Source organism: Arthroderma uncinatum, assembly GCF_011692745.1.
Source record: "Arthroderma uncinatum strain CBS 119779 chromosome Unknown scaffold3, whole genome shotgun sequence".
Taxonomy (NCBI): Eukaryota; Fungi; Ascomycota; class Eurotiomycetes; order Onygenales; family Arthrodermataceae; genus Arthroderma; species Arthroderma uncinatum.
The window spans coordinates 1475061-1499149 of NW_022983865.1; the positions used below are offsets into that span (position 1 = coordinate 1475061).

Sequence of the window (24089 nt, forward strand, 5' to 3'; positions counted from 1 at the left end):
TTGAATATACTAATACACCGCTGGATAATACGTCAGGATGTCGCAGGAGAAGCCCCCGTTGCCGTTCGCCTACCAGTTCGCCGCCGGAGCGGTGGCCGGTGTTTCTGAGGTTGGTCATGTCCATCGTTCCTCGGTCAATTGCATGCTAACGGAGTCTTGTGTGCTGGTAGATTCTGGTGATGTACGATGGCCCTATTGTCGGTCTTGGATGTCGATTCCGGGCGCTCGCTAACTCGTGGTCGATGATAGGTACCCGCTGGATGTCGTCAAGACGAGAGTGTAAGAACTGCCGTGATATCGGTCAATTGGCCTCGGTATAGCAGCTGCTGACATTGTGGGTGTAGACAACTTCAGACCGGTGCCGCAACGGGCGCGGAGGGATACAATGGCATGTTCGACTGTTTCCGCAAGATCGTTAAGAATGAAGGGTTCGTCTACGCCGACAGTGACATCCCACACCGCAACTACTGGGCGGCTAACATGAGGAATGCAGATTCTCCCGTCTATACCGCGGTATCAACGCCCCAATTCTAATGGAAGCACCCAAGCGAGCCACCAAGTTCGCTGCAAACGACAGCTGGGGTTCCTTCTACCGTAACATCTTCGGCATGGAGAAGACCAACCAGCCCCTCGCTATCCTTACCGGTGCCACGGCCGGAGCCACAGAGTCCTTCGTCGTCGTGCCCTTTGAACTGGTCAAGATCCGTCTCCAAGACCGTGAGTCCGCAGGTAAATATAACGGCATGCTCGACTGTGTTCGCAAGATCGTCAAGCAGGAAGGTCCCCTTGCGCTATATAACGGCCTCGAAGCTACTCTCTGGCGTCACATATTGTGGAACGCCGGCTACTTTGGAAGTATTTTCCAGATCCGCGCACAGCTACCGCCCGCCGAGAAGGGGAACCAGAGCCAGCAGATGAGAAATGATATCATTGCCGGTACCGTGGGAGGAACCTTGGGTACGGTGATCAACACGCCCATGGACGTGGTCAAGTCGCGCATCCAGAATAGTCCGAAGATCGCAGGTTCAATCCCCAAGTATAACTGGGCCTGGCCCGCGTTGGGAACTGTGATGAAAGAGGAAGGGTTCGGAGCACTGTATAAGGGATTCCTGCCCAAGGTGCTGCGACTGGGTCCTGGTGGAGGTATCTTGTTGGTGGTGTTTACTGCCGTTACGGATTTCTTCCGCACGATTAGAAAGGAGTGATTAGATATCGTTGGGGATGTTATAGATTTCCGGCTCAGCTACGAGATGAAGCAGACGGGGGACCGTCCCTCTAGACCGCGATCGAGACCTCTTTACTACATCTGGCATACCGCTCAGAGTTCTCCCGTCCATTCCGACGAGACATGGACAGCCGTACATCATGATACCAATATTTCTTCGCTGTTACTCTAGTCACGAAATAGACATTGGCATATTAGATATAGATTTGAGATCTTTACAATATCAACATTACCAGATAGGAGCGGAGTAATTGAGTAGAGGTTCGTTCATGGTGGTAATTAAGGATGGGATATTAGATAAATACAAAGGCCAAGAGGAAAGAGAAAAACTGTACTATTCAGAGAAACAGGCAAAAAGGAAAAAACCAAGTCAACTAAGTAGCAGGCAAGTATGTAGGTGGCATGACAGCAGAGCGCAGCACGACACAAAAGAGATAGAAAAGGGGGTATGCATGCGAAGGTATATGAAAAGCAAAGTCGTCAGTCAATAACCATCCGCCGTCATGGATAGGAAACGGGGCACAACGCAGGGAACCAACCGCCGAAAGGAAAGAGAAGGGAAGGGAAGGGAAATGAGCATGTCTCCCGTACACCCAGTGTTGTAGTTGTATAGAAGGACAAGATGAGGCAGCCCGAGAGCCGAGATGACGAGTAAGGACAGACGGTATAGTGTATCAAGGGAAGGGCAGGAGGGCGGGATCATGACTTCATGGGATCAAACAGGAGACGAAAAGATATATTGATGAAAAAGATATATAAGGAAAGAAAAGAAACCAGGCTGGGATAGGGTAGACGTGGTGCGATACGATGCCATGCCATGCCATGCCATGCCAATGCGTGCTGTGACGAACATAAGACGATGAAACGAAATATATGGAAGGCAAGGAAAAGAAGAAAGCCAAACCGGGATAGAAACGAGAACAGAGAGAGCCCGAAATGTAAGGAAGTAGAGAAAAGGAAAAGGAAAAAGGGAAAAGAAAAAAGAAAGCCAACTCTTCGCCCAAGCCAACTCGCCAGCCGACCAACCCATCTCACCACAAGCTGTAGAGACGAGGATAACGCCACCAACCATATATGCAAACGCGGACCAACCCAGATACGACACGGAAGAGATTTGAAGGTATCGGAAATAGAGATAGGGCTTGAGAGATTATATCTCCATGGCATATTCGTCTTCTTCCTTAACGCTCAAACCAATATGTCCTGAACTATTCCAGAACTGTGACCCGTTGAAGCCGGGGCTGTTGCCTGATCCCGCTCCCTGGCTTTGGCTCTGGGACTGGCCCTGTTGGTCCTGCGAAGGGCTGCCCTGGGTGATGGACTCGCCTGAAATGTTGGTATGTTTCGGTACACGGAGCCCACTGCCGACGCCGCGGGAGTATGAAAAGTTACTGCCATCGTTGAGGTCCATGGCGTCAAACACCTCGGTTCTCATCCGTCGGTCTTCCTCGGTCTGTTCAAAGGGCCACTGACCGCCCAACGAAGCAATGTATTCAGCAAGTTGATCTTCTTGTTCCAGTTTCCTGTGCAGAGCCCACATGAGATCGCGGGTCCAGCCAACGGCACCGTTGAGGATGTCGCCTTTATTAGGACCCTTTTCTTTCTCCTCTATGGGTAGTCCCATGGTTATGTTTCCTGCCGTTGCGCGCCGGGCTGAAGGACCAGCGAGCAGAGAGGTGGCAGGGTTATGGTTTGGTGGAGAGGAGGCGTTGGCACCGGCAGAGGTCGAGAGGGCAGAATTGTTGACTAGTTGTTTTCGCACTTTTTCATCTTCAAGACGATGCTGCGGGACTAGGTGGGAGAGGTCTTGGATTCGTTCGTTGATGTTATCACGTCGTCTGCGCTCGACCATGTTATGTGATGCTCGACGACGACGGCGTTTGGCTTCTTGTGATTCCAGGGACTGGGAGGATGTTGAATGGTGGTGGCCGTGGATGGAGTCTACCTTGGCCGGTAGGGAGGCGTGTTTGGCAGACTTGAGCATTTCGTGGATGTTGGCGTGGTGGGAGGCGTGGCCGTGGCCGCCCGGTGAAGAGATGGGCGACTCCATGAGTGACTGAGCCGAACCTGGGGTGCCGTTCCACTGACCAGACATTGTCTTTTGGTGCTGGGACTGTAAGCTGACGGCCCGGATGGGTTGAGAGGAATAGCTTCCCGAATCGGGAGTGTTGATATTGAGGCCGCCGATTCCGATACCAGGCGTCTTGGGGGTGACTGGACTCCTGGCATCGCCCTGGAACGAGTTACGGGCCTTTCCCGCAACAGAGTAATTCTGGTCAAAGTGGACGTTCATGGCGTTCATGTGCGGCGAGGTAGCCTGCGGAGTGTGCTGAACCTGGCGGAACTGGTCGTAGTTGAAAGAGGAGCGTAAGAAGGGGCTCTGGATGGGAGCACCGTCCGGAGTGTTGGAGTAGATATGCGACATCTGGCCCTGGTGGCTCATGGATATGGCCGTTGGCTGACGCTGGTCCATGCCGTCGTCCCTCGAGAGGTTCTGGCCGTTGATCTCGAGATCGAGCAGCTCGTCCGTGTCGATCCCCGCGTTGCCCAGGGTGAAGCTGGACGACAGGTTCTGGGATCCAAAGGGATGGTGATGCGAGACGAAGCCGTTCTGCTGCATCGTGAGCTCAGAAGGGTCGATGCCCTCGCTTCCGTTCGCTCCAGTGCCCGTGCCTGAGCCGCCGAACTGGTTCCCGTAGGAGGGGGTCGGGATGCCGTAGGCGGAGGGCGACATCATGAACTGATGTGGGTTATTGGGCTCGTCGGGTTCGCTCTTGATCATGGTAGCAGAGATGTCACCCATGGGTGTCTGTGGTCGTGGTCGTGGTGATGGGGGTTGGTGAAGTCGGGGGGAAGAGGGTGAGGTGGCTATGTTCCCTTATCGGTGTGTTCGACAAGCCACCGGTGCGCAGAGTCGGAGTATGCGGTCCTCGCGGTCCTCCAGCGGTATATCTCGTTGAACCAAAGATGAGCCGACGACTGTCGTGGCATGAATGATGTTGTGTGTCTGTCTGTCTGATGGTGAAGTCCGGGAATAGCGGTCTATCTCTCGTCAGTCTCTTGTCCCTGTCTCCAGTCTCCAGTCTGTCTCACTGTCTATCTCTTCTCTCTCTCTCTCTCTCTGTCCGTCTCTCTCTGTCTCTCTGTCTTCTGTCTCTCTCTCTCTGTCTCTCTGTCTCTGTCAGTCTCAGTGTCAGTCAGTCTCAGTGTAGAGGAGGCTGTGGAGAACACCGAGAAGGTTATTTATAGACGAGAGAACACCAACCTGCGGTCGCCTTATAACGACTACCTCTACTCGGCAGTTATCCAGTTATCAGATCCAGTCCAGTTATTCTTGGTATCCAGTTATCCAGTTATCAGGTTATTCTTATTCTTATTCTTGTATCTTGTATCGGTGAGGCTGGTGTCGCACAGTGGCAGATGGCCGGCAGGCGATTAGAGCCACAAAACGAGGACGGCGATACGACGACAACGACACGGCGACGGCGCACCAGAATGGAATGGCGGATTGGCCTGTTTAGCGAAACGGACTAGCCGCGGCACTGGGGCAAGTCAAGGACGGTCAAGAGTCAAAGAGCCAGGCAGGACGGATCGCAATCCAACCTATCTGCAGGCATATACCTGCTACCGACAAAAGGAATATACGCGGTGAAGCAGCAGTGAAGCAGAGGGAGAAGCGAAGACGCAGAAGCAGAAGCAGGACGGAGCGGGAGAAGGGGGACGGGGCCTTTATGGACGGCCAGCTGCAGCTCTCATTCGTGATGGTGGTGATGCAGACGGCGTAGGGGGGGGATGGACGAGGTCATGCAGCGCGGTGATCTCTACGCTCTACCACCACCTACACTACGCTACATACACTACATACACTACGAGGATGTACTCTGCCTCCGTACATGGAGATATACGTGACGGGGATAAGGTTGAGACAGTCCAGTACCGCTGCGACTCGCCACTGACGGGGGATATCAGCGTGCCAGGCGCATGGGATCAGCCACTGGCTCGAGGGAGGGCGGTTGCTGGTCGGCTGGGTTCCGATCGAGCATGGAGGCATGATGGAGGACTGGGAGGCATGCAGGGAGCGTCGGATCCGCTTCCGTGATACTCTATCTCTACTCTATCTCCGCCGTCTTCTCGAAACTGTCTATCCTGAAGCCTCTGGAGAGCCATGGTTCCCACGCGGCATCACGGGTTAGCCGAACCACTAGCAGCATCGTGCGACCTATATGCATCTATGCGTATATGTGTATACTGTATATGCGTATCTATGCTGTATGTATATGTATGTGTAAGTGTAAGTGTATGCGTATATCTATGGAAGTATGTCTATGTGTATGTGTATGTGGGAAGTCGGTGAAGTGCTGAGTCAGCATCTCAACTCCTGCAACTTCGACATTTCGCTATCTTCTATCTATCTCTATCTTCACTCTCTACTCTATCCTCTTTCTATCCTCTATCCTCTCTCTACTCACTCCTCTACCGTCTTCTCTATCCTCTACTCTACCGTCTTCTACTGTCCTCTACTATCTACTATCCTCTACCATCTACTCTACCGTCTCTCTATATACTCGGAATCGTACAGTCAGTGCATCATCTGACCGTCGAACTCGATCTCTTTATGACTCGCGCTAACTAACCTTCTCTGCCAGCTCTCTCCACTGAGGATAAAGAATCCCTGCTCGCATCTCGAGACCGCTCTTCCAGGACCAGCAGCTCGACGTCCTATCGGGCCCCTCCCACCCGCTCTCCATCCCATATCCGCCATCCAGCCGCCATCTCTCTCCCGGTTGCGCTGGTTACAGTTCTGCTCGAGGTGTACGGTCCCAGTTACGGTTCTGCCTGCGGCCTTGGATCGGGCAGATCGCTGCCTGTGCCACGCGTCATCTGATTTGGCCTCCATCCCTCCAGCCATCCCCCCCAGCCTATACCAGACCGCAGACCAGGACCTCAGACCAGGACCGCCCGGAGAAGCAGCAGGAAAGACTGCAGGAAAGGCTGCATACCCGTGCATAGTGCATACAGGAGGGAACTACTGCATCTTGCTTTTCACTCCCGCTGCAGCGATCCGCGTTGCACCGCTTCGATAGTCCCCGTCCGATCCGGTTTATCACAGCCTGTCTGCTGCTATACGTTGCTCCGTTGCTGCCAGCACCGGGCTTCTAGAATTCCTACCCCACGCTTCTGATCAGATAACATCTCCATCTACCACCTATCCGGTATGGCATCAGCCTCCTTCCACGACTCGCTCAACTCGCTTGGCTGGTCGAGGCGTGGTGAGACGGCAGCGCATGCCCCCGCGCAGTCAAACACGCCTTTCTTCTCCAAGATACAGTCATGGAACCCGCTCGGTAGCGGGCGCGGTGGATACGTGCAGCTCTCGCCGGAGACTGCTGCCTCGTCGGCGCCTCTGCCTGCGCCGTCCAGGAGGGAGGAGGAGGAGGCCTGGTTTGCTCGTGAGTATACCACACTCCAGTTCCACTCACCTATGTCTCCCACACACACACACACGCACGCACATCTAGGTCTGCCCACTTTACAGTCAATAAAGAGAGCCGTCTCGTGATATACCTTACTGCTACCTGCCCTTTTCACATGCCCGTTGTGTTTTCTTTTTCCATCCTCGCTTGAACGTTGGGCTGTGCTCGAACGACCCTATTCTCCTGCTGAACTGCACCACACCTCTGGTACCCTAAATCGTACTAAGAAGACCCTTGTGCTAACCATGGACATGCCCTTGTAGTATCCCGCTGGGACCGAATGCTGATCTTCGCGGCCTGCAATGTCGGAGCTCTCATCTGCTTTGCCATCTGCTTCATCCTCATCATGCCGTTGATGCTGAAACCGCGCAAGTTTGCTATCCTGTAAGCTTTTCCTTCTTTACTTCTTCCACCTCTATTCTTCCTTTTTTTTTTTCCTTTTATATGTTTATTTTTCACTTTCCCCGGCCAGCCTTGCTAGCATAGCGTCATTGTTGGTCAGCTTTTCACTCTCTTGCCGGGTGGGGATCACAAGGCAAGGCTCGCGGGCGGGCGCGGGAGCTCTGCATGACCCAGTCCATCCACATCTACCATTTCTCAAGCCACACCCTCCTCCTACATCGTCCATATCATCGTCCATCGTCGTCCACTGTTGCAGCGCTAGTACCTTAACTCATTTGATGTTGCTATTTGCGTCTCCGCGCACGTCACGAACCCATCACTAATCCGGCCGTGTGTCTGCCTGTCTGCTAGATGGTCGTCTGGCTCAGCTCTCTTCCTAGCCTCCTGGGCCGTTCTCATGGGCCCAGTACCGTACGCGAAGCATCTGGCTTCAGGCGCCCGGCTGCCCTTTACAGCTGCGTATTTCACATCTATTGCGCTAACGCTCTATTTTGCTATTGGTGTGAGTATCAGATCCTGGTCCTTGTCGTCGCTCTTCCCTCTTCCGCCTTTCCGCAGCCTTCAACACACACCTATATCCCTACCCCCTGAGCTATACCACACCTCTTGGAGCTACCATGCCCTTGCGCGTGCGCGCACTATGACATCATTCCTCACACACATTTGTTTACCCTCCCACCCCTATTTACGGACCAACATGTTTTGGTTTCACATATTTTCTCCGTAAGGACGCGAAACGGTATAACGTCACTGACTCATATTCGATATAGCTACATTCGACTACGCTGACGCTCGTATCGTCCATCTGCCAGCTGGTGGCTCTCGTTTGGTACCTCGTCAGCTATTTCCCCATGGGAAGCACGGGTTTGCGTATGGTAGCCCGTGTAGGCACAGGTAGAGTAGCAGCGTGGATGAGCGATTAGTGCCCTGTTTCTTTATATATACCCTTTTTATTTTATCTCCTTTCCCTTGGTATCTATGCATGCATGAACGATACATCTCTACTTTATATTTTGTAGTATTATAGCGAGTTATTTGAACCAATGTAGTTTTATCTTTTATTCTTATTTTTAGCCTGATCGAGCGGCGAGTTTAGCAAATCTCCAGTATCTACTTCTCCAGATACATCCACATACATATCAAAGACAATGATCTACCTACGCATAACAACCCCCACGACCCCCTCAACAACCTTGACGGATGGAATCTTCGCCTCCCAAATCCCACTCTCCTCACCTGCACCCAGCTCCAACCACCTCTTCAACAGATCATTACTCTCCTTCGGCTTCACTCCTGCATTTGCAGTGCCGACCGTAATGTGCGGCACCTCATTCGCACAAGGCCACGTTGATAGCTCTTCATCTCCGTCCCCTGCCCCTGTCGTCGCCCCCGCCACCCCCGTGGCCATCGGGCCAGGCAAGATACGTGCAACAATGGTCATTATCCGCTTATCCCATACAAGAGTCTCGAGGCGGACGGAAGCTGTTCCTAGACTTGGCGTGGGAGTTCCTGTAACTGTGGCTGAGCCCGAGAAGCCGGATGACGCAGATGTCTGACGAACGGCTTCTTTGTATAGGTCTGTGTATGTGGACCAGATGGCAGGGTGGTCGGTGGTGGACGCGCGGTGGATAAGAGTTACGTGGAATGAAGGTTGGATGCGTCGGGAGTTTGTGAGCAGGTGGTAGAGGTGGGAGAATTCGGATGAAGGTGATGAGTCGAATATGGATGCGAGGGTTGACTTGATGGTGGCGGCAGGAACGGAGATGTTATAGTATTCTACCTTTTTGGCGAGTTGCTCGGGTGTCTGCACTTTCTGGCTCTGCTGTTGCTGCTGTTGCTGTTGGCTATGCTGCTGCTGCTGAGGTTTGCCCTTCCCCTGAAAGCTGAGATCGTGTTTAATGTCAACGGTATAATTCTTCATGGCCTCTGTGATAGCTGCATCAAGCTCTGCGGCATCTGGCTTCTCCCTCTTCATGAGCTTCGGGTGATTGGCATAAAAATAGTCCACGATGGTTTCTAGATTCTCTCTCGAGGACGCCGTGACGTCTAGATCAATTACACCTTCGAAATGGCTGTCTGGTTCATGTCGAGTATCAGCGGCTTCGAATCGGCGTAGGAATCCTTCCATAATCTGCAATATCTCGCTCTCGCTCTTACTTCCCGCTCGGATTGTCTGGTGGTTATCTCCACGATCCAACACTCGTTGCTGCGTCACCCGTCGGATATCATCTAGCATCGATCTCTTCGGCTCATGTACCCAGTGGAGGGCAATGAAGTGGGCGTCAGGCACTAGACCCTGCATGTCACTGAATAACTGCTCTCGTTCGCGCTTCTGGTGATTGTTGCGGTCGGCAATCACACAGTTGTGGTTCGATAGCTCGCCAACCAATCCCTGCACGAACCGTTTGGGTCGGTTACCTTTTCCTTCAACGTTGTCGTTTTGGAAATGGCCCCATCCAAACAGCTTGACGAGAGCAACGGCTACAGTGGTCTTGCCGCAGCCGATCGAGGCGATAGGGACAAGTACAAAGTCTTTATCCTGTGGAGCAACGATTTCTCCTCCTTCAGCTGCTTCCATGGCGATAATTTCTGATCCCTTGAGCCCTCGCTCGCGTAGGAAGCCGTCACGCATGGCGATGATGCCGTGGTTTTGGTTATATAGCTTGCCTAGCTTTGGATCCTTTTGAAGTTGTTTTCTGGCATATTTTAGATACTCCTCTGTTATCTTGACGTGTTTCCTGAACGTAGGAACCTTGCCGTAGATCAGCTTCTTGGTAGCTTCTCGCCATTGGCGGTACATCAGATATGGCTCTTCGAACTTATATTTGAAGAACCAATCTTGGTATGGTAGGGCGTTGGACTCGCGCATCTGACACCGGATCACAAACCCTTCGGTATCTCTTCCGTCCCAGGAGCCAGTCTCTGCACACCCTTCAAGGAACGATTTGACAGAGGCAAAGTCGTCTTTTACCAGGAACTGTGCCTTCTTGAAGCCCCATGCGTCTGCGAAGTGATGCACATCCGGACCCCTGGTGGTTGCAAATTCAGGCAGATTGTAGTTGATACCGTGTAGGTATATGCCAGATTCCTCCTCAGAGTATGCGAGTACGTGCTCTTCGAAGCTGTCGTCACAGAGCTCGCCCACCGCGGTGGCATTCATACTCCGTAGCTCCCTGGCGAGATCCTGCTCTGTCCTTCCAACAGACTCGACGTGCCTTCTAACCCATGCACGGCCAACCTCTGCATGGCTCATGTCCATATCCTGACGCGCACCCGTAGAATGCTTGCTGCAGACAAGCAAGGTGCCATCCTCCAGGCCGGAGATGAAGATGATGCATCCATTCTCCTTGACACTCAACTCGTAGGGTCCACGGGTATTATTTTCGATATTCCTCCACCTGGTCGAGTTGACTTCCTCGATATTGAAGAACTTATCGTATCCTCTGATGGCAATCTCTGGCTTTCCGGCCCTGTTGGTCGTCGTGAACAGTCCTCGCGCGTACGTGGGGAGACCGCCCTTCTTGTAGTCCCAGTCCTGGAACCGCCAGGAGTCGACGGTGATATCAGAGCCGGCGACTGGGAATGTAGTCTTCTTGCAGCTAAACGCTCGCTTGACCTGTTTCTTCTGTGCGGCCTCGAGTCTCTGGACGAGCTGGAGGACTTCATGGGGATCTTGCTGCGCCATACTGAGGGCAAGCGGAGAGCTGGAAAACGGGCGGCGGGCGCAGTAGAGATCAATGGACAGGCTGAGGGAAGCGTAGCTATTCTTCCTTTGCCAGAGACCTCTGCTTGAGCCCAGGATACGCATTAAGTAGTTATCGCGGCAAGGTATCTACTTGGTGAGTCAAGTGTTGATCTCAAGTATTTCTACACAACCAAACTAACCATTTAAATAACCAACCAGTCAACGACAAACCAACTCCATCTTGAAACTTCAGCTTCAGCTTCTACGAGTTACAATCCCATAATAACGCCACAAGAGTCATTGACTGACTCACAGGATCATGGCGAATCCCTACATCCTCGCGTCCGACAACTCGCCCGCGCTGCTGCCCCTCCTGCGCGCAAACCCTGCGCTCGCCGCGGGACAGGACGAGCACGGCTACTCCCTCCTCCACGCCGCCGCATCCTACAGCCATCTCGACCTCCTGCGCACCCTGGTCGACGAGTTCAAGGTCGACGTTAACCTGACAGACGAGGACGGGGAGACCTGCCTGTTCGTCGTGGAGGCGGTCGAGGTAGCCCGCTATCTGGTCGAGGAGTGCGGGATAGACAAGGCGAAGAAGAACGACGAGGGACTCACGGCCGCAGAGTCAATCACGAACGATGGCTCGTTCCCGCTCGTTGCTGCGTACCTGAATGATATCATCAGCGCAGATGTGAAGCTGGATGGCACGGGAGGAGCTCTTCCGTCGAACGTGAAGGTCTCGTTTGGCACGACCGAACAGGGCGATCAGGAGGTGGCTATCGATCCTGCGTTTAGACAGAGGATAGAGGAGCTTGCGGCGAGAGAGAATTTCCATAGCGAGGAGGGACAGCAGGAGTTACGCGGACTTGTGGCGGATGCGCTTCGAGAATCCAACCCAGATTCACAGCAACGGGATACCAAGCGGCGGCTTGGTTGAGCTTCTGCATTTATGAATCAAAATGATACAGTCCGTCTCTACGACGGTGCTGCTGTGGTATATATGGCTGCATTGATTATGGATTCACGCGTGCCGTGAGCGATGTATACCAGTGCCATGCATGGTATAAGCAATGTCTAGATTCATGGAGCTAGACAACTTCGTCTCGTTAATAGACTAGCTACGGAGGTCCATCAATGGCAATAGAAGCCGCTGCCAAACGGTGCATCTACTCGGTAATCGCACCATGATATAAATACGAATTCGTCAGCTGTTCCAATCTATATATCCTACGCACATAACAGCAACGTCTTCCGTCATCAACTGGATAGATAGAATATATGTCACTCCAGCTCTCGTCCGAGCCCGCTATCTCCAATTCAGTATGTATCTCATCTGAACCCCATGGTGAGTGTTCATCTCGTTCTCCGGGCTCATATATTGGTCTGGGCGAACGGGATGACGCAAGTACAAGATCTCAGCTATAATTTCTTTTTCCTTATTCGAAGTTGATCTATACAAGTATCTACGAGATTTAGTGTAAAAGATATATCCCATGGCCTAATCACCTCTCTCCGCTTCCTCACTATTTGATCCGATAGAGCCGACTTCAACGTCTTTTCTGCCCGTTGTATTCTTTATTGCCACTCTAAGAAAGTCGAATCTGAGAATCTTGATCACAAAATACCAAAGAATCAACCACTTGGATGGCATAATATTCGCTCGATCAGGCCGAAACTGCTTGAAGTCCTGAGATTTGGCGGCCCAATACTCACTCTCTGGCCGTTTAGCCATATCCTTAACCAGCCAATTCTCAATCACTCTATACGCGCCCTGCATAGCTTGGGCCGTGTTATTGAGATTGGCAACAAGAATATATGTGGCCATGGCGATAAGCACAGTTACTATGCCAAAGACCTTCTTGCTATAGTCCGAATTAATACTCCATATGGCAGCAGAGACAGCTATCGGCATATAGAATATGCTGACGTAGGTGAGGAGTTTGACATTCTGGCCGAGATCTGTAGCGGCACGACTCTCAATAACGCTACTTGCACTAAAAAGCTATTCTATATCAGCACGGCCGTTACAGGCTGTTAACATTCTGAAGAGATATACTTACTCCATCTCTAAGTTTTTGAGTTCTGTCTAATAGCCCCTTGAACTTAGCATCCAGCTGGTTCAGGCGACGAATTTCAGATTCGCTGGGGGCCAACATGCCATCGATAGTTGGTAGCGTATTGATAGTTGGTATCGTAGACGAAAGTAGTGGGAAGCCACTCAAATCTGTACGGCGACGAGTCGCGCAACGCTTAATCTGATATTTCTCGAAATCACGAAGAGTCTCCTCCCAGGCACTCCACCAATGGTCCCACTGAAGAAGGGAGTCTTGAATGCATTCTTGAAATGTTTCTAAGATATCGACCGCCCAGAAATATAGTCTAGATCTAGAGAAGGTGTTGTCATCGAACAAGAGTCGGTCATGTTTGTCTGCATCAAGAGCGGCATCTTCGTCGTCGGCTAATATCTTAGTGATATGACGGGCAACTTCTTCCCAAGAATCTGCTGCATCACGGAAAGCCCCTGAAATAAAATGTAGGATAAGGGTTTGAGGTGAGGATACATTCTTTTCTTTAGATGCGTTAACCCATGTTTCGTCAAAACCGAGTTTGTCCATGTGGAGAGGTGTTAGAAGGAGCAATGTGAAATAGAAATGATTGCTTATATGCCTAACATACTTATCCTCCCCATTCATCTTATTAGGGAACAGTCCAGCCGTAAAGGCTGACTGTTGCAGTCTTTGGTTGGTCTGATAAAGTGTGCCGGACTTCCAGAGAGATTCTTCAGGTTCGCCAGAGGCAGTGATTCGATACCAGGTTATATGAAAGGCCTTCCAATCATGCTGGTATGGATTATATGACTGCTGTCGGCGGCCACAGTTGACATGAAAGGTGAACATATCATCGAGCGCCTCGTTGACAAGATCAAAGCCAGGTGTAGCAATGACATTTTGGGAAAATAGAAGCTTCCAGAATTTCGAATATTCCTCCCGTACGTGATGTACGTAGTGGTACGGGAGTTTAGACATGGGTATATGTGCCAGTCCATGGCAGTGGATCACTCGGTGCCATTCCCTAGCTGGGAATATGCGTTCATCTACGACTTGTCTTTGACGGTCGACAGGATGATACGAACCAGGGCGAATGTTCAGCTCAAACTCTTCAGCCGCAAGTGCTGGTCCAGCAGGGAAGTCATCCCAATCACTCTCAGGTATATTCTCTATCCAATGACAAGTATTGTAAATAGCAAAGTTCATGAAGTCGTCAAGGTCTGTGATTCGGAAGAAACCTCCGGCATCGTGTAATGCTGCGAAGAATCCCTTCATCTCTGTCAAATATGAGTTGAGCGTGCCATCTTCACAGGCCTGTCGTAGTTGATTTTTTTCAAACCGGAGAGTAACTCTCGCATCAGGAGGGATTGCGAAAAGCTGTCCGAGGGACGATCTGATTTGTTCCTTCATGCCATGGAGGCTAGCGAATGAGTACTCTTCGTCTCGTCTAGGCGGCGAGAGTGCGTAGGGTATAAAAAAACTCCTGCGCGATAAATTCAGTGGCCCGGCAAAGAGAGGCTTCGTATGTGTAGGGTCGTCGATGTGATACCACCGTCCGTCTTCCCATTGTATCAACTCCCATTGTGGGACGTAATTTGGTCGCCCTCTACCCGTTGTATAATACCCCCATTCTACCCTAGGGCGCCCTTGTATATGTCAGAGCGGCCATCAACAGTCGGCTAGTGATTAAACGTACAGTATTTCCAATCAGTAGTGCAAACGGCAGCATCGGGTCGGCTAGGAAGATTCAGGCCAGCTGTACTGTCATCCTTATGCCAGATTGGTAATCGGCTTTTTCTCTCAGAGAGATAGAAAGCAGTTGAAACATCATACGAACGGTCAAAATGGTTGGAGACACGCCGGCGGCTGACCGGGACTACGATCTTCTGTCCATCTTTCGGATTGACTTCCTTGTCCTTTTTTTGGTTAATATCTTCGCCAACCTGTTCCGCTTCATGTGTCGCATCGATGAGTTTTGATAATTCACTGGAACTACCTCCTGTCCGCAAAGAAGGCACTCCAAGTTCAGGACAGAGGAGGGATGTGATGGTGTTTAGATGTTGAATTTGTTTCTGTATATGTTGGTTCTGGGCCTCTAGGGATATTGTCATCTCCTTCAGCGCCTCTCTAAGCTGTGCCTGCCGTTGTCCATCCATCTCTCCTCTGCCGGAGTTATCTGGCTCTAATTGAGCATTTCTTGAAGCGCTAAATGTGCACCTTGGTTGGATATCAGCATAAGGCATAACAAATCAAATATAATATTGGCATTCTAGTACTGAGATTCCCACCAAGAGTCCTCATTCTATTCCATTTTAAATGTACTCCGTATAAGTCTGAGGGTAAGCTTAAAGTGAATGAGATTAACACGGCGTTTATTGATAAACGTCCAGCCGTTAGGGACTTTGGTAAAGACTTTCATAGACCGAAGAAAATAATTAGCTCTAGGTTTCTGTAAAGACTAGAATCTCAGCCTCAACCTTGATGCTCAAAGTAAATAACCAAACCTTCCATCCTATCAAACGTTAATATATTCAAAAGTGTCACACTGAATCGAATGAAGAGAATTAGTGTATAATAGACGATCAAATGTACCAATTCAACTTGACAAGCAATGCTGTTTTCCGTACTTTTTGGCGCTGTCGCCTACTTTGAAAGCAGATTTACCCTGGTACCGATGTGTATTATATATCGTTATTCTATTGGTTGAGACTGGTATATTTTGTTATATTGTGTATATGCTGAGTCATCTAGCTTAGTCAGTGGTAAATTACTTAATTAGGAAATTTATATGATTAGTCATGAAATCAAATCAGCTGACCCAGATGTATTCCATTAAATATCATGTGACTGACAAGCCCGCTTACTCAGCTGTTCTGATTACATAAGATTGCGAATCCCTGTACCCCAATCAGGTGACATCATAAGCTCGAAGGGCGGTTTCCAATATATCGATCGCATCACGGATATTTCTTTTGAAGATACGCTTAAACAGCCAGAATGTCATTCCCGCCGACCTCCTCTCCATTTCAAAACAGCCCATCTCAAACGCCGCTCCAGAACCCGAGCACACCCCCGCCTCCACCCCCCAAACAACCACAACGAAGCCATGAAACGCTCCAACCAGCCCACCCACCATCGACACCTCCGAAGGAATCCCTACGCTCGCAATCAGGTAATGACATGGTAGAAGCCACAGGCACGGGGTCAGGCAGGTCATCTGCTCCTCCAAGTCAGCCATTATTTGAACAGATGCAGCCCCAGGCGCCGGGGTTGGAAGAGAGATGGATCCCAGAGATATTACAGGATAAATCGTACTATCCCCCCCCCCTGCTTGTACTTCAACGGCGGCGGCGGAGGTGGTGTCTAACGGCTTATCACAGGACAACGGACTTACATGCCTTATTGACTAACCCACCCCTTCTCTCGGCGTTGGCAAACTCCCACCCTTCCGCGACATATACATCCGCCAACCTTGAGAAGCTACTGGCGAGCAACAAATCCCTGGCGACGCATCTACTAGAACTACAATCTCATCTATCCGCGATCCGAACGTCGACTGAATCGTTACTTTTACAGCATCAGTCTCTTGAAGTTTCATGGCGCAAGAAACAGAGCGAGATGGACGCCGCGCTGGATCCGTGGTCACCCAAGGCGCTGTATCAGCGTCTTGTCGGTGCGGTCGCCGAGCAGGAAGCAGTATGCAGGGCCGTCGAAGAGAGTTTCTTGGAAGAAGGGCAGCGTGGTGGCGGGATGGCTGGGGAGAGGGAGGTTGCAGAGTGGGTTAAGAGGGTTAGGGCCGAAGCAGGGAAGCTGGAAGCCAGAAGGGAAGCACGGGCGAGATGGGATGAAGGGAGAGTTGGTGGCTGGAGGTAACATTTGATTTACTATATAGACGTATTTATTCATTAATCGTGAATTAGACTAAAGTTGCCCAAAAAAATATAGATAACGTATATATCAACTGTAAAAAAATCTTATCTGTACTCCTTCAAACGCTGCATGGTATCTCCCGTATATGAAATTAGATATTAGTGTATCATGATCATCGAGGAAGGGCTTGCTGTGCCTGTCTTCTCCTGTGTTCGTGCTCGTCCATGGCGCATCCGTAGGTCGGGTGTCCAACGCCCGCAAAGAAGGCGAGATGTCGGCTCCTTGGACCCCAAGCCCAACCGCCACCCGATGCAAGGGGGAGATGATAGAGATGGAAGCCAATCCAAGCGAATAATGTGCCCATCACGGCGCCAAACAGGATATCAAAGCCGAAATGACGGTTGTCTACCCACCGGCTGCTAGCGATGAATACGGCTGTACAGATGGGTACGGCGGCGATGAGAAGGAGGTATGTTGGTGGCGCAGCACCCTGTTCGCGCAGTGGGACTGCGTCAGACAGAGGGGAGTCGTTGCTCGTCTCGTCATCTTCCGGACGCGTGTGGAATGATGCGGCCGGGACGTGTCGAGTGAAGAGGGTAGGGGAGAGGTTTGGGAAGGCAATGAACATCTTTGAGCACACCCAGAGAGTCAGGTAGACCAGACCGGCGAAGGAGCCTGACACAGTGTTACTAAAAGATGCCAACCATAACGTAGAATGAACGACTTACTGGATGCATGCCCACTGGGGAAGCTAACAAAGCCATCTCGCAGCGTCGTCTCAGTCGTACTGCGACATATCGTCCAAGAAACCAGCTCTGGCGCCCCGGCGAGCTTCTGTCCGAGCCCACTGACGACGTGACTGGCGATATCAGACAGGTCTGGATCGCATCTACTCAGCATATCCGGCCTCGGCTTCCCAAACAACACCTTCATCCCCTCCGTGGCCGCATAGGTGCAAGCATACGCCACTCCGAGCCCCATCCATCCCGCATTCCACTCCCACAGCTTGCGCCGCCATACCAACGAGCTCGGCGCACCCGCAGCCGCCGATCGACCTGGAATGAAAAGGAGACTGAGCAGCGCAATCAGGGCGACTGGCGCAACCAAGCTGACAAGTATGAGGACGGTAACGGACACGGTCTCCTTGGTCGCAAAGGGGTACGATATGTTAGGATCGCGGAGGCTAAACGTGTGTCTGTTGGGCTGTGCGACGGCGAAGATGCGACCCAGCGCAGCCATCAATCTGGGACGCGCGCATGTCAGTATAGCTTTGCCACGGGGTGAAGAGCGGAAAACGTACAGAATGACAACCCAGTCGACGAGGTAGGAGAAGACGACGAGCTTCGAGATGCGGCCTGCTGCAGAGGCGCCATTGGAAGAACCGCCCATCAAGGCTTGGAATCCGCTTAGCAGGGGGCGCATTGGCAGGCTAGAGAATCAAGCACTAGCTATGGCAGGGATAGCTATATCTAACGTAACAATAGTATATGACGTATGCAGTAGATGTGACAATATGGCAGCTGGACTGACCAGCACTACGCCTTGCCAGAGAGAGGAGAAGAAGAAGAGGAAGAGGAAGAGGAAGAAGAAGAGAAGTTGAAGTTGAAGTTGAAGTTGAAGAAAAGTTGAAGATGCGCTTAGTACGAATCGGGAAGTGATACGCCAACGCATACGTAAGCATTTGGCCTAAAAGTAGATGCATAGACTAGTATTATATAGAGCTACATATATGTAGAGTAAGATACGAATTACAGATATAGTACAGCTGAGCTACTTGTCGAGGTCGCTGAAGCAGTTGTAGCCAAAGGCCTCGCTCATGTCGTTGAAGCGCCTGTTCTTGTTCATCTCATGCACAAGCTGCAGGTCTTCCGGCATCAGCTCAAAGTCGGACTCGAAGTTCTGCTTGATGCGCGCTTCCGTCTTCGACTTGACCAGCACCGAGTGGCCCTCGTTGATTCCCCATGCTATACCTGTCAGTATACGTTGAGACGGCGAGAGGAGGACATACCTAGGGCGGCCTGGGGGGCGGTCTTGTTGTACTTCTTCGCGACGGCCGTGAGGACAGGCGAGTCCAGCATCTTGCCGGCCTGCTCGTACATCTCGTTCTGGTTGCCGAGAGACGAGTACTGGGTGACATGGATGCCCTTGGACTTCAGAAAGGCGATGAAGGCCGGCTGCTGGAGCCACGGGTGAAGCTCGAGCTGGTGGACGGCCGGCACGACGGTGGTGTTCTTCAGCAGACGCTCCGTCTCACCCTTGGAGAAGTTGGAGATGCCGATGGCCTTGGTCTTGCCGGCGTCGATGAGCTTCTCCATCGCCTTGTACGTCTGTGTGGTGTTAGCCTGTTCCATCTAAGGGTATTAGGCCTGGCATACGTCTACATAGTCGATGTCGGCTTTCTTCATCTTGCCGGCATCATCCTTGGGGAAAGGGTCGTCTCCAGGCGCAAAGGCAACGGGCCAGTGCATGAGATATAGATCGAGATGGTCGACCCCCAGGTTCTTGAGGGTGGCATCGATCGCCCCCTCGACGTCCTCGGGCTTATGCTTGTTGTTCCACAGCTTGCTAGTGATGAAGATCTCCTTGCGGGGGACGCCAGACTTCTTGATCGCCTTGCCCACCGCTACTTCTGTGCCGTAGCTATTTGAACGGTTATCGTCTTTACTCTTCCCGTCTTGTCTTCCGGGGACAGGATTCAGGGGTTACGCACATGGCAGCTGTGTCTATGTGACGGTATCCCGCCTGCAGTGCGACCTCGACAGCCTTCTCCTGGGCTTCTTCGTCCTGCCAGGTCCCGAAACCGATGGCTGGGATCTCTGCGCCCGTGTTCAGCTTGAACTTGGTATCTCGAGGCGGCATGGTGGGTTGATTGATCTTTACTGCGGTAGTTAAGGATCTTTACAGCGATAATTGACTATAGAAGATGCTTGCAACGCCTTCCATCGAGCCCGGAGCAGCTATTTAACACCCCACGTCTAAGGTTCATATCAACCTGGTTAATAACGTCAGATAGGTAATGTCATCCTCGCCAACTTCTATCGTGCTTGTTACTAAGACCCCATCCCATCCTGTCAATGTTTGTTGTTGTTGTTGATGTTGTTGTCGTTGTTGTTGTAGTTGTTGCTACTGCCGTTGATGTTGCTGTTGTTGTTCTTGTTGCTGTTGGATCAGGTAGATAGCTCGAGAGTGGCGTATGAGCCACATATGAGCATGGATGCGATATTCCCCATTTCCCAACCCCAGCTGAAACGCATAGTCTAACTACAAGACTCGTCTCATCCTCTAGCTCTCTGCTCGGCGTCGAAATAGCCTAAACGGGCCATGCATCGCAGGCGACAAACGCCTGGCAGACACGTAGATACATGCTGCATATACTAATTATAAGTCGACTCGAGCTGCGAGTGTGCCCTGCCACTACACGTCAGCGAATTCCCTTACAAAGAGCCAGCATGCGCAGATTACAATAGTGATACAATAGCGAAAAGGAGGCTGAGCAGCTCGTAAAACATGCCATCTAGCGTCCAGCGTCATGGCCCGGTGGCTGAAGCAGCCGTGTCGCATCTTTTCTTGGGCCGTCTTCCCAGTCTCTTCCATGTCGCTCTCCACACCGCGCTGGCCCTAACAAAGCTAAAGAGCGAGGTCCTTAATCCCATTTGAGGTATTTCGGGTAGCAGCCCCTAATCGCGGCTGATATATAAGTTGGGACATATCCCGCCCTTTTCTCGCTATCACATCTATCAATTTGCCACTTATCTATACTCAATCTACTCCGTACTCGATCTATACTCAGTCAAGATGCAGTTCAAGACCCTCTCCGTCCTCCTCCTCTCGGCCACCGCCGTCATGGCCGCCCCAGAGGCAGAGCAGAAGCGCGACATCATCGACAATGTGTAAGTACTGCCATGTACCCCGTGAACATTTTTGCTCTAACACTTTCTAGCACCTCTGGCATCGGAGGAATTGGCTCTGACATTGGCGACATCGCAACTGACATCGGCAACATCGGAAAGAGCTTCACTGCTTTCTTCCCCTCCATCACCGCCGTCCCCGTCTCCGTCTGGAGCAGTCTCACAGACGCTTCCCAGATCAAGTCCTTCGGCTCTTCTCTCAACAGCGCCATCCACGACCACCACGCTCCAGCTTGGTTCTCTAACCTGCCCGCCTCCGCCCAGAGCGCCGTCAGCAGTGCCGCTGCCAAAATCACTGGTGAAATCGGCGAGCACTTCCCCACGGCCTCGCAGACCACCGCTCCCGGCGCAACCGGCACTGCTGGCAGCTCCCAGCAGACTCACAGCCCCAATGCTGCTCCCCGCGCCACTGCTCTTGCGGCCAGCATTGCTGGTGCCGCCGGTATCCTTGGATTGGCCATTGCCTTGTAGGGGGCCTTGATTTTTTTCATATTTTTGGGATGTTTTCTTTTCTTTTCTTTTCGGGACCAAGTTTCCCGTCCAGCTGCTGTAGTATAAACTCTTGACATTATTCAAGTCGAGAGGGCACATGAATACCCCTCTGCGTCCAATGAGTCGTCTAATATAAATATACCACCTTTCAATGCATCTATGTCTCGTCTTCAACCATCTATATCGTCTCTTTTGTTATATCATCGCCAAGCCAAAATTTCAGGGGCTAGTCACGTGATCATACTTTCCGCACAAATAAAAACAAACGCGAAGTTCGAGTTTTTCCTTCCTTCGCTTCCACCAACAATCTTCATCATCTCCTTTTCTCACGTTCAAAGCCAATGGCTTCCGGGCTGATGATGGGTAAGCTCTTCTCCCCGTCTCCTTCTGCATCGCGTTTCCATGCATCTACTGTGATGAACGAAATTCAAATGAACAATCCAAATCCGACACTTCATGACGGAGACGACATTTTTATTATAAAATTCCTCTGATAAAGCTGTCATGGGATATGTGCTTGCATATACTGTCCATGTACCTGGTTACTGACATCTCGTCTTTTAGAGCTTTCTCCATCGTCGTCTCTTTCTCTTGAAGTATCATGCTACTCGATAACTTAAATTAAAAGGTGTGTATTCAGCTCGTCTTCTTCATATCACACCTATCACCCACATTCTCCCTCTTTTATGATGACTATATGACATGCGAAAGGCATTCCTCAAGCTTAACCAATTATGTGGAATTTTGTCAGCTCTTAAGTTTCAGCCTTGTCTGATTTTACTGCACCCAACTTCACTTCTTCTTGACCACTGCTTCGGCCTGTTTACCTCGTGACTCAATTGCTGATCAACAGTCTTGTCTTGAATAGGTACGGTGAAATAAATTCCCACCATCTGCTGTCCCACGCACCGAGTACATAGCAACTTTGCATGAGGAATATTTGAACGAACGGGCGGACAGATTGCGTCCTTCTATTGCTATCCATTCAAACAGGACGTACAACCCTGTGGGTAGTTGATCGTTGGATTGCTTGTTGAGATTTCGTCACCTGACTACATTGCCATCTCGTACCGTGATTGTTACCGTGGCGGGTCATCGCTTTGCCTTGAATCAACTACTAACATGTCATCTGTGCAGGTATATATCCATTTTGTTGCATTTTTTCTGTTTCTTTCATATACGGGAATCATCTCTTCTATGATGAACACTATTCACACTGTTTGATCTGTGCACTCTGTGTCAGATATGAAACTTACTTACACTGAAAATTCTGATTTAATGAGGTATGTTTGTCCTGAGTATCCTACCTTGGGTTTTGCAGTGATGCTAACGGATAGGCGGGAAGCCTGATGATAGATGATTACCCTGGTTTTTTGCGATGGCAGACATTTTTATAATTGATTCCGTCAATGGTTACTGACTCTCCTCGTGGAATAGGTATTGTTAACCCCGCGTAGCTGTATACTATGGACGTTCAGGTTAGTCTTGACTTTTATTCTTAAACCCTCCCACCCCCGCTACCGCCTGATGAGACAATGATTTCGCTGTGTTCTTACCGAGTCTTACTTTGACGATACACATCATCACCTTGGAGACCTGATCCCTTGTACAATATCATGTTCAGCCATTACTTGATGCCTTTTGGGTACCAATGCTAACTGGACATGCTAGATATTCGACTCTTGTTGGAACACTGAGCTAGATAGTCCATAGTTAACAATTATTGATATATTTATTCTTTATCATTTAATCACCCTTCTTGATCTCCATTAAGGTCTATAGCGATAGTAGGAATGGCGTACACAAGGAGCATGGCCAAGCGGACGAAGATCATCTAGGAAGTTTATTAGCATGTTGGTGTTTCAGCCACAAAGGATCCTAGAACGTGGAGGAGGGGTCGCAAGGAGTTTCCATCTATATGCATCGTACGCCGTAGTCAGTGGAAGCTCCGCGTTGGAACGTTGGACCATAATGCAGCCAAGGATAAGGCAACATGCCTCCAATTTGCTGGGGAATGTATGTGTCAGTGTGTTCGGATAGAAATTGCTATCGTAAATTACCTTATGCCACTCGTATTAATTTAATAAGGTACTTGCTTCATTTCGATTTCTCCATTTCTGACAACAGGGGCAAATTCCTTGAAGCCACTCATCCGATATAGGTATAGGAACTATCATTGGCATCGGAAGAAGACTTGATATGGCCGTTGCCATATTCTGTAGTAGTATATCGAAGGATTATAAGAATAGGTACTGGAAATGCCTTTTCATTTACATGCAGATTTTAACCTGGTAGCCATCTTAGGCTGGACCTATTCGACATATTTATCATGCTTCTTATGCCATCCCTCGATGCTATCTTCTCCATAACCCTTATGCACCACCTTCTTCCCCTCCGGCCACCGAGCCCACTTCGGCTTCGAGTCTTCGAGTATACAAGTCAACTCATCAGGTTCAGGTAGCTCTGTATCAATGGCCGATGCAAACGGATGAATCAGTTCTGGCCACTGTTTATCCCATAGCCATAACATGGTACTGCAGTTTGAGCAGAAGTTGCGTTCAGAGCCACACTTCTCTTCCGTAGGCTTTCCGCGGTCTTTAATAGCATTATATTGCCTGTACCTCGTAAGTATTTGTCTTTTGACATGGGGTGGATGGCGGGCGTACTTGATTAGATTCTTTCCCTTGGTGATGTTTAGGGACTTGTTGACGCCGCCTAAGTTGATGCTGCCCATGTATCCGCCTACTTTGCGGCAGATGCTGCAGGCACAGAGCTGGTATGGGACAGGCGTGTGAGACTCGAGAGTGAACTCGACCCCGCCGCATTGGCAGCTTCCTTCAAGCTTCCTGTCGCCGTCAATTAGCAAAGAGGGCTAGATATGATTTAACTATTAGGGGATAACAGTGAAACGAACATAGGCATCCCGAGTCTTGTTGTATATTATTCGTCTGATTTATAGAGGTAGATCTATGAGCTGATGTT

General features: G+C 50.6%; 9 protein-coding genes across 9 annotated transcripts; 4 read left to right on the top strand and 5 right to left on the bottom strand.

Annotated features, from left to right (window-relative positions):
* Positions 1–2375: 2375 nt before the first annotated feature.
* On the bottom strand, positions 2376–4028 carry GIQ15_04232 (uncharacterized protein; the record flags this gene model as incomplete). Its single annotated transcript, XM_033551649.1, has 1 exon — positions 2376–4028. One exon carries the CDS (start codon positions 4026–4028, stop codon positions 2376–2378), a length of 1653 nt encoding a protein of 550 aa, XP_033405379.1.
* Positions 4029–6440: 2412 nt separating this feature from the next.
* GIQ15_04233 (golgi traffic protein SFT2) lies at positions 6441–7087 on the top strand (the record flags this gene model as incomplete). Its single annotated transcript, XM_033551650.1, has 2 exons — positions 6441–6675; positions 6963–7087. The coding sequence occupies 2 exons, from the start codon at positions 6441–6443 to the stop codon at positions 7085–7087; spliced, it is 360 nt and encodes a 119-aa protein (XP_033405380.1).
* Positions 7088–8254: 1167 nt separating this feature from the next.
* On the bottom strand, positions 8255–10909 carry GIQ15_04234 (tRNA ligase; the record flags this gene model as incomplete). The annotated part of the gene is made up of 1 exon (XM_033551651.1): positions 8255–10909. One exon carries the CDS (start codon positions 10907–10909, stop codon positions 8255–8257), a length of 2655 nt encoding a protein of 884 aa, XP_033405381.1.
* Positions 10910–11105: 196 nt separating this feature from the next.
* Positions 11106–11726, top strand: GIQ15_04235 (ankyrin repeat protein; the record flags this gene model as incomplete). The annotated part of the gene is made up of 1 exon (XM_033551652.1): positions 11106–11726. The coding sequence occupies one exon, from the start codon at positions 11106–11108 to the stop codon at positions 11724–11726; it is 621 nt and encodes a 206-aa protein (XP_033405382.1).
* A 561-nt stretch (positions 11727–12287) lies between these two features.
* Positions 12288–14993, bottom strand: GIQ15_04236 (uncharacterized protein; the record flags this gene model as incomplete). The annotated part of the gene is made up of 3 exons (XM_033551653.1): positions 12288–12791; positions 12850–14483; positions 14534–14993. 3 exons carry the CDS (start codon positions 14991–14993, stop codon positions 12288–12290), a joined length of 2598 nt encoding a protein of 865 aa, XP_033405383.1.
* Positions 14994–15834: 841 nt separating this feature from the next.
* On the top strand, positions 15835–16710 carry GIQ15_04237 (uncharacterized protein; the record flags this gene model as incomplete). Its single annotated transcript, XM_033551654.1, has 1 exon — positions 15835–16710. One exon carries the CDS (start codon positions 15835–15837, stop codon positions 16708–16710), a length of 876 nt encoding a protein of 291 aa, XP_033405384.1.
* A 169-nt stretch (positions 16711–16879) lies between these two features.
* GIQ15_04238 (diacylglycerol pyrophosphate phosphatase) lies at positions 16880–18129 on the bottom strand (the record flags this gene model as incomplete). The annotated part of the gene is made up of 3 exons (XM_033551655.1): positions 16880–17382; positions 17436–17950; positions 18008–18129. 3 exons carry the CDS (start codon positions 18127–18129, stop codon positions 16880–16882), a joined length of 1140 nt encoding a protein of 379 aa, XP_033405385.1.
* Positions 18130–18477: 348 nt separating this feature from the next.
* On the bottom strand, positions 18478–19566 carry GIQ15_04239 (aldehyde reductase; the record flags this gene model as incomplete). The annotated part of the gene is made up of 4 exons (XM_033551656.1): positions 18478–18671; positions 18716–19034; positions 19083–19347; positions 19418–19566. 4 exons carry the CDS (start codon positions 19564–19566, stop codon positions 18478–18480), a joined length of 927 nt encoding a protein of 308 aa, XP_033405386.1.
* A 936-nt stretch (positions 19567–20502) lies between these two features.
* GIQ15_04240 (uncharacterized protein) lies at positions 20503–21086 on the top strand (the record flags this gene model as incomplete). Its single annotated transcript, XM_033551657.1, has 2 exons — positions 20503–20597; positions 20648–21086. The coding sequence occupies 2 exons, from the start codon at positions 20503–20505 to the stop codon at positions 21084–21086; spliced, it is 534 nt and encodes a 177-aa protein (XP_033405387.1).
* Positions 21087–24089: the final 3003 nt, after the last annotated feature.